Genomic DNA, 9943 nt, shown 5'->3' on the forward strand with positions numbered 1-9943 from the left:
CCAAATTCCATGCCCTGCCCTTGGGCTCTCGAGTATTTCTGAAAGGGGCAGGGGTGCTCTAACCAGGGCAAATGCCTTGTGTGGAGCTGTTCTGGATTTAGGTACATGGTGCACTGCTCTGGCTAAGAGCGGTGTCTCATTTTTCATTTCCTAATAATTACAAAACGTTCGTCCCTTTTTAGGGAGAAGCCTCTGAGGAGACAGCAGAGACTACAGAGTGCTTTGAATGACTCTTTTTTCCCCCACATATTTAAACATAATTTCAGGTTTAAAAAAAAATCCCAAAGACATGTCATTAGCTAGAAAGAGAAGCATCTCTGAGCAGGTGAAGCAGTATTGGGGGGGGGTGGGCAATGGTGATTCTTTTAAACACAACTGGAATCTTTTCTGAGACTAACAACTTTTTAAGGATTCACTGGATAATACTGGGACATAAGAATTTTGTTACTTTTTCCTTCAGATTTCCATCATTCAATAGGTACTTAAGTCTTATTTTTGTTAATCCAAACATATGTGAAATATTTAATCCAATACAGCCAGTCCTCGTTTTATGCTACATTGTAAAATATTTGATACACGGGACATATAGGCTGCCTGGCCAGACCAGTTAATTTCAGCATATAGCACTTTCTCTTTCACTAAATGCACAGTAAATGTTTAATTTGTGTCTATAAGAGAAGGTGGGTGTTAGCTGACTCTGTTGTGGTAATCATTTCACAATGTATGGAAGCCACACCATCACCCACGGCATGCCGCGTGGCTTAAAGTTCTACAGCAATGCCTGTTAATTACTCCTCAATAACACTGGAAAAAATAGCCATTTGTTAAGATGTAGCTTATCAGGATACTTCTCAGAAAATGAGACAGGAAAAAACTCAGTAACTGGATGACGTATCATCTAATTATTTGCTCTCAGTAAAATCCAAGGACTTCCCAACCATTTTGTCAGCTGCTCAATCATTAGAAAATCACCTTGTAATTTTTGGCATGTAACTCAGAAAGAGGTCAAAGTCTCGAATGGCAATGCTACACTCAACTCCTTTCATTCACTGTTACTTATTCATGTGAACAAGACTGGTTAACATTAGCATCTATAAATTGAAAAATAAACACCAGAAGCAGAAAAACAATTGATACTAAACTCAGTCTCATTCCAAAAAGAGTCACTCTTCAAACAGGACACATAAACTAGTTGCAAATAGAATAGTCACATTCATCTCATTAAGACACAATTCCAAAAAACTTCCTTTTTGTGTTTGGTGACTATTAACATTGGTAATGTATTTATTGCTTTGAGCAATTGTGTACTAAAAATAATGGTTATAACTCAATACTTAGGGTCACATAATATGTTTAAAAATTAATTTCAATTAATATACTAAAATAGTTTCAAAGAAGTATAATGGAGTGATCAATAAATTGCTTTCAAACACAAAATATATTATAGCAGGGTAAATTTCTATGGAGGAAGTGGAGAGGAATCCAAATTCAAGAGGCAAAAGGAATGAAATAAATTGTCAACTGTCTAGTGTATTTTTTTAAAAGATCATAGCAAGTATCAGTTTGCTAAGGTGTTTAGATTACTCATTGGCTATATTTCTTAGTGACTTAATAGTTTTATTTTAAAATGTCAATGCCCAGGGCGGGCTATACATTTTATCTTTTGCAATTATTTTAAGTTACGATGACAACTTTTCTGTGAACTTTAGGAATACGCGAATTTGAAGACCACTGACCTAGACTCCATTAGTACCCATTTGGTTTTGGCTCTTATCCCAAATGTTTCTTCTTCAGACAACTGTTACTGCCTGGGAAGCTGGCATGCTCATTACCGTCAGATGATAAATCTCCCAGTTAGCAGACATGATGTAGCTCAGTGGGATGGCTAGTAACCCAGATTATCGGGAGCCTTGCAGCCCTGTAGTTTGTGAAAGTCTAACAGATATTATGCTGGGGGGAAAAATTAATGAAAAATTTTGAGTGGCTTTTCCATGCTGGTCACTGTTCTAGCACTTCATTCTGTCATCGGAAAAACCACCTGAGGCAGGGCTCGTCATTCCCACTTTGCCAACCATCCCACGGAGCCACAGACAGCTTGTTACCTGCCGAAGGGAGCAGAGATAACAAGGGGTAGAGCGGGAGCAGAAGTCAGAGCCCCCATCTGCCTGACTCCTCCGCCCTGGTCTTGCCCATAGTCCCTTTGACTTCTCAGCAACTTGAACTTTTAAGGTGAAAGGGACCCTCATTATTGGAAACAATTCACACGGGCAGGTGAAGTTTCTCCATGCGGATGCCCCACCCACCCCTGATGGAAAGAACCATAACGAGGCTTTCCGGATCCCCCTCTCACTCACCCACCAATGAGTTTAAAGAGGCAGCTGATGGACAGAAATCCCCACCACCCACAATTCAGGTGGAAATGGAGCCGCTTAAAGCCAATTTATGAAGCAGTAAGTGGAGGAGTGAAGGTAAGGGTCAGGGGGTGATGGCCTTCCAACTTCCAAGACCAGTACTGGTGACAGAAGTTCTGACAATTCTTCATTCATCCAGTTATTGAATTGTCACGGTCTGCCTCCTATACGCCAGGTAATGAACTCAATGCATGCTCGTGTTTAAGCAGCACAATTCTGGTAACCTATATCCTGGCTCTACTGGGAAGCATGACCCGCAGTGACTTTATGAAGGATCCATGTATTTCTTCCCTTAGTCTTCCTGTAGGAGGTCTGGGTACGGTCTGAAGTGGGGAGGCCTGTCTGGCGCCTGGGGGAGCGGTGGGCATGCAACTGGTTCTACCTGAGTGCACTTCTCCAAGCCTTCTCTGATGACGCTTTCTATTGGTTTTGCACTCTGACGAATAGGACGCAGATGAAGTGGTGTTCATCAACCTGACACGAATCGGGACCTACCGAATTAAAGCCAGCGCCGACCCCGTCCTGGGCGTGAAGGCAGTCCTCAGGTGGTGTAGGAATCCCAGGTGGCCTCGCCTGGCAAAAGGATGGCAAAACAGTTAGAAATGTGGCAAGCCAGAATATTCCCATCATATGTTGTGTTAATAATTAAAATAATTTTGCAAGAGAAAAAAATTGGGGCTTATAATTTAACATCTAAAGGAAGAAAGGTCCACTTTGTAGCCTCTTTTAGGAAAAAGGAGAAGCTCAATTGAGTTGAGTTCCTCCTTAAATAAAAGTAGGTCCATTGTTTTTCTTGAGGAAACTCTGCTATTTTACAGAGTTTAAGCAATGCATAAAAATATAAGACAGAAAGTTTGCTTGAGGTTCTATTACCTTAAGATGCCCACTATGACTTTAGTGACCAAATTCTCATGCATCCTATTAGAGAAACAAACCTATGTGCACATGAGATGATTTTGCACAAAGGGGCTCATAGTTTAACGTGTCCGGTTTTATCCTGGGCACCTTTTCCTTGCTGCCTCCTCCCTCTGCTTCTTGTCACCCTCCTCCTCCTCAGCCCTCCTCCCAGCCCATGTTAACAATTGTGCTGGGTCCTTTCCATGCTTTTCCATCTGCTGATACAACGATACAGAGATTTATATGTACATAGTGAGTTTTTGTTTCCACTATCTTGTTTTACAGAAATGGGCTCATAATTCACAAAGTGTCCTTTTCATCTATCTGTCACTGAACAGTGTCATCTGGGGCAACCCTGATGCGTTCTCTGCCACGACAGTGCAGGATTTTGCAGCATAGATGATATTTAAATCTGCAAGAGCAGGTGGAATCGAAGAGAGAAGGAGCCGCGGGGGGAGACCAGCCCAAAGGCCTGGGGCACGCCAACATCACGAGGTTGGGGAAGAGGCCAAGAAGAGCAGTCAGTGAGAACAGAGGGGCACCAGGGGCCACAGGAAGGAGGGCTTTCCAGGAGGCCGGCAGGAGGGACGGCCCACGGCAAATGCCACTGGCTGGATCCAGGAAATGAGGTCAGAGGATGAACTATCAGGCACACGCCAGCAACAACAGACTTCAACTGCCCCAGTCTCCCACTGTACATAAAATACCATGACATTTCTTGGGAATAAAGATTTTAAATTTAACTCAGTCATTTTCTTTCTTCTTATGGAGGCAATTAACCTGGTTGTATTTCACTAGAATCTGGGTTGAAAGGGTCCCCTTTATTTGAATAAACTGCAGTCCAGGGTCCAGCGCTTCCCCATCGGTGGCCAGTAGCCGCCTAACTGCCTGTGTATCTTCCCACTCTGGATCCCAGATACAATTGCTCTATTTTTCTCAAATATGTCTTCAGTTTCCAAATAGCCTCCCCATCTATACGCACTGCCTAGCCTATAGGGTCCCGAGGGCACATTTAATTTCTACTGCCTCTGAATCTCCCCCCTTCATCTCCCATCTCCCAAGCAGGTCTTGTTTCTAATTTAACAGGCCCTTTGGGGGTAGCCAGGCAGCTGGGTCTGCTCCTCCGTGACTGTTTCCCACTCCCCTGCCACCGGTTGAGACTCCCCTGCTCCCCCAGTCTCACAAAAGCCCTGACGCCCCCACCCTCTACCTCAGGCTACACTCCTGCCTCTGTTTACACACGCTCCTGGTGCCCCTGATCCCACACTTCGAGAAATGACATCATTCTCTGACACTGCAGCTTTAGTGGGAGTCACTTTGTGTTTCAAAGCATTTTGTTCCAACTGCAGAATTAAATGTTCTTTGTTCAGGGAGTTCCAAGTATGGACAAGTAAGTGGGAAGAAATTGGGAAGCAGTGCTGCTCTTAAAAGAAACCTCCGTTTAACCTGATTTGAACCTCAGAGTGTGACTCTTGTGGGGCTGGGGAAGGACCCTCTGCACTGAGAAGCGACATCACTGACCCAGGCCAGACCAGTTTCCTGGTCAGCCCAAACAGGCCTCAATAGCCCTGGCAACACTGTGCCTGGGTAACATCTCCCAATCAATCACATGGGCAAACCAGGAACGCCTCTGGGTGTCACCGCTGGTGGCCTTTCCTCCTGGGGACCAGCTGGGTGCTGGCAGCTTCTGTTGCTAAGATCCTATTCCAGAAGGCATTGGCCACAGGAAGGCCATGCCTGGCTCCCTCTAGGACCTGAGACCCAGCAGACCCCCCCCCCTAATTCTAACCCACCTGGATGACCAAAATGATGATATGTACACTCCATTTCCAGGACATCTTTCTTCAATTCTTTGTGTTTAACGATTTTTCTTACTAAAAGTCTTTAGGTCAGATCTGTCTATGCCTTTTATTTCCACTGACAAAGCTCCTGGAAGGAAAGTGTTATTAGAATTAATCCTCTTCATTAACGGTGGCAGTAACTTAAAAATCGATAATCCAGATATTCTGTAAACCTGTTTGCAAGCACGTGCCACTGCTTTCTTTTATGCTTGTTCTTGGTACGGGTCTCAATGTGTTTCTAACTCTGTGTGCGCCTCTCCCAGGATTCTGTCTTCCTGTTTCTACCATCTCTCCTTTTCTGGTCATTCTACGGTCAAGTCTTGAACCGCTTCCATTGAATCCCTTCCATGGGCCGTGCAGACCATAGGACCTAGGTCTTAGAGACCAGTCCTGGCCTTGGGGAACTCACAGGTGGGTAAAGGAGAGAGCAAATATCCATCGAGCACTTGTAATGCAGTGCCATGCTCCGTGTCATGGGGGCCCCGGGGAAGGTGCAAGGCTTTCTGGTTGGATGACAGAAGGGACATAGAGGGTGGATCCAGGAGGGACTTCCTAGAATAGGTGGCATCTGAGCAGGGACTTCGAGCAGAACTTTGACACGGATTACAGGCAGACACGGAGTGAAGCATTCTTCAGGGAAACCAGCATGAGGTGTGAAAAGGCTGAGACCTGGCAAGTGGCCCGACGTGAGTGTAGCAAGATAAGTAGCCAATGACAGGCCAGTGAGGCCTTGTTTGCCTTGCTGTCCCCTTGACCCAACCACCCCTGGAGGTATTCACAATTAGGAAAATTGATTACAAGGCTTTGAAAATATTATAAAATAGTAACGAACATGTGCATATTATTTTACACTTGACAAGTGTCTCCACATGTGGAATCTTGGTTTATCCTCACAGTAGTCTGCGAGATGGGCAAGTATGAACAGTACCTGGTCATTCAGTGTGTCTTATTGTTGGAAGGATGAAGGGGGCTGATGATTTCAAGCATTTAAAGCAGGCTGAACCGGGACCCAAAGGATATGTCCCCGTCCTAACCCACAGAACCCGTGAATGGTAACTGCATAAGGATGAAGGAAGGGCCTTTGCAGATGCAGTTAAAGATCTTGAGATGAGATCATGCTGGATTATCAGTGGACTCCAAATGCAATTTCATCATCCTTATGGGAAGCAGAGGGAAACTCAACACAGAAGAGGAAGCGATGTGACCGTGGACACACACACTGCAGTGATGAGGCCACAAGTCAAGAATGTCAACAGCCCCCAGAAAATACAAGAGGCAAGGAAGGATCCTGCCCCAGAGCGGCCAGCGCAGTTTAATTTGGGGCTTTGAGCCTCCAGAATGTGACAGAACAAATCTCCTGGTTTCAAGCTACCAGTTCGTAGTTATTTATGGCCGTTCTTCAAACTGATACAGCCCTTACAAGCCCATATGTAGTAATCGTTCAACAGCAAGTAGCCCGTGGTAGTCATTGTCAACCTCTCGACTTATTTTTGGACCAAACCTAGCCAGTGTGACACATCAGTCCCCCACCTTTTGGAGAGTGACACTTCCAGCAATGGAAGATAGAGTGACAGAGTGCCTATTAGAGCCCCAAGACTGGATGTGAAGAATCAAACTCACCCATGGGAAGGGGAACTTGGGGGGGAGGGAAGAATCAGTGAGTCCTGGTGATTAAATTGAGGTGTCAGCAAAGCTGTCCTCCCTTGTACCCTGAAGCATCTGGCACCGACATGACTGAGCTTGCAAAGGCTAGTGGACAAGGACTGGAATTTTCTTCATGTTGGAGCGAGGCCCTTCAGTGACACCCAAAACGGAACTATCTGGTAGACACATTGCATACTTTGGTTTGAAAATTAGGAGGCTCATCCGAATGAGAGGTATAATTAGAGCGCTGTTGGCACATTTCTGTAGACTTGAAGCCCTTGGAAGGACATAGCCAGTACACAGAGGACGTGAACCAAGGAGGATAGAATCTTGGAGGACTCCCACCTTCCCCAGACTAGAAGGGGGAGAGGACAGTGAAAGAAACCAAAAGGAGTAGCTAGAAAGAGAGGAGATTCAAGAAGAGTGCAGTGGGGGAATCCTTGGGATAAGCTTCTCCCTCCTGTCTTTTTTTTTTTTTTTTGCCTTGTCATCATATAGAAACAATGTTTTCAATATATTTTTACAGATTAGGTATTTTCATTTTCTACCCTTCATTTACAGAGGGAAGAGTGGAATGTAATGAAAATATGCATTTTATTCATTCTGGTGGGTCTACAATTCTAGGGAACGTGCAGTTCAACCGTTCCCAGGCTCTCAAGCCACCACGGAGCCACAATTACCCAGCTCGGTGGCTGCGGCGGGTTATTATTGCCAGGGGAAAGGCCAGGATGGAGCGGAGCACAGGGTAATCATAACCCCAGCATCGCAGCTAGAGTGGCTCTCCCTCCACCAAGGCAGAAAACTGACTTTGTAAACCTGCTGTATTTGCATGCACAATTAGCATTAAAAGCTCTACCTCGTTTGGTGCTGAATCACTTTGAAAGAAAAATCAGCAAAGGTTATGCACAAGTGGCTGCTAAATGCCTCGCAGCGCAGCACAACCTCCTAGGGGTTATGCCGCCTCTGCACATCCACCTGTGGGTCGTTTCCCTGCGTTGGGCACCTCCTCACTTTCTGGGCTGTTCCCCAGACCCTGCGCCGGGGTCAGGTCTCCCGCTAGATCTGCTGTCTTCAGAGCGTCTGACCTCTCTGTACATTCTTTGTCTTTGACTTCGTTATCCTGGAAAGGCACCATCCCCCCCTTTTCCTGTCTCTTGCGAGGCACTTCGGGGGAGGGGGGGTATCTGAAAAGCACCTGAGAGGTTTAGGGAGAGGTTGGGCAGAAATGTGACCATGGGCAAGGTCATGAACATATCTGACTCCCAGGCTCTCCATGAATTGAGTCCCACCCATAAGAGGGGGGCAAACAGCCCTGCAGACCAAAGCAGCCTCTGCTCTGGTGTACTCTTTTCCCAGGAAAAAGTCTCGCCCCCGCCTGCCGGCAGAGTCCGCAGCCTTACTTGGCTGAATCCTGTGACCTCGAAAGGGGCACGCAGCCTCCCGCCCAGGCTGTGCCATTCCTCCACGAGAGAGGCCACCGCGGTGCCCTCTGAGCCAGCTGGACTGGGTGGTGTGGGCGGTGCGAGGCTGCTTTGTGACGCGTCGCCATGGAGACGTGGGTCGCTTGCTGCAGCTCAGCTGGGGGCCGCCAAGTGCCGGAGGGAGGCCAAGGGCTCTTAATCAGGCAGACTGGGTGGGGCACAGGGTGTGGAAAGCAGAGACGTGTTCCCAGTAATATGGATACTTACTTTTGTGTGTTTGTATAGTTCTTGCAATGAGCTTTCCTGAGCATTGTCTTGCATATTTGGCGATAGGAGCAAAAAGAGGAGTAGGTTGAAGAGAAGATAGTATTCTCAGATTTTCAACTGCAGATTTTCTTTTAGGTTTTTAATGTTTTCTAAAATTTGTTTCTGAGAGATAGGATATGAGCAGGGGAGGGGCAGAGAGAGAGGGAGACACAGAATCCAAAGCAGGCTCCAGGCTCTGAGCTGTCAGCACAGAGCCCAACACGGGGCTGGAACCCACGAACTGAGAGATCGTGACCTGAGTCAAAGTCCGAGGAGGCTCAAGCCACTGAGCCTCCCAGGCGCCCCAATTGCAAATTTTTATCTGTGCATAACTTTCAATTAAGTGACTGTGGGCAAAGGTGCTATTGATTTGCATTAAGTAGGAAACAAGTGGGCAGGGATGAGAGCACATCCTTCTCCCCAGGGTTCCTGGCACAAACCTTCCTGTTTTGTGATTGTCAATTTAATTATCCTTCTATCCCCACAAGAACAAACTGTTTCTCTCACCCCCCAGTTTTCCCAGAATGTGGATGGTCTCTTGTCTTCTATTCTTGGCAACTACCTTGGTAATTTGACACATAGTAGGGGCTTAGTAAAATTGAATGCCTCCAGGCTAGGACATAGCTATTAGCCACCTGGGTGCAAAGAAAAGATAGGAAGTACACATTGGAGACTTCTGGCAACATATTTAGAAGGTAATTTACAACAATTCCTTCTCTGCAAAGGGGTTATTCAAAAGTCAGACCTCAGTTTGACCCTGCTGTCTACAAAAGGGGAGATTATCAAAGGACACAGACTAGGCATCAAAGTAAGCATCCCAAGTGTGTAGGCAAGATATTGCTTAAAAATCAAGAACTCAAGTAGAATTTCCGAGAGGATTCCCCTGCATATAATGCATCTTACACTTTCAAATTTAACAGCAATGAATGGTGGTGGAACTCATAGAAGGTATAGAGTTTTGTCGGTGTTATTAAAAAGAATGAGTCTAAATTGGGATTTAGTAGTGGCATCTAAATTAAGAAAATAACACCCAATAACTGATTACTGTCTGAAAATGGCAGAGTTAATTAGCATAGTATAATTTAAGAAAAATATTTTTTTTAAACAGAGCAGTGAGTCTATAGAATTTTGAAAGCACATAAGTATTAATATCTTACATTTGTCTCGTCTCAGGCAAGCTGTGAAATTGTGGCCTACGCACCGAATCGGGAGCTGGAAGAAATCTTTGTACTTTCTACCTGGGGATCCTTGGAATCTAGCAGATACTTCTCTGAGCCTCAGTTGATCTGTAAAATGAATATACCAATACGTACCTCACTGGCTTGTAAAGATGAATAACTCCAACAATAATTTATAAATTATAAAGCTGCATAAACCTAAGGTATTGCTCTTTTGTCTTACTGCTATTCTGAGCTTCATTCTT

At 45.4% G+C, this 9943-nt stretch overlaps 1 protein-coding gene across 1 annotated transcript in view; it reads right to left on the reverse strand.

Moving 5' to 3' along the window:
• TEX26 (testis expressed 26) overlaps positions 1–8285 on the reverse strand; it is a 32361-nt gene extending 24076 nt beyond the window's left edge. Inside the window, 3 exon segments of the mRNA XM_029938479.1 lie at positions 2907–2984; positions 5102–5237; positions 8194–8285. Of these exon segments, the coding sequence (XP_029794339.1) occupies positions 2907–2984; positions 5102–5146 (123 nt within the window). The 5' untranslated portion in view covers positions 5147–5237; positions 8194–8285.
• Between the last annotated feature and the right edge of the window lie 1658 nt (positions 8286–9943).

This window comes from Suricata suricatta, chromosome 4, assembly GCF_006229205.1.
Source record: "Suricata suricatta isolate VVHF042 chromosome 4, meerkat_22Aug2017_6uvM2_HiC, whole genome shotgun sequence".
NCBI classification, from domain to species: Eukaryota; Metazoa; Chordata; class Mammalia; order Carnivora; family Herpestidae; genus Suricata; species Suricata suricatta.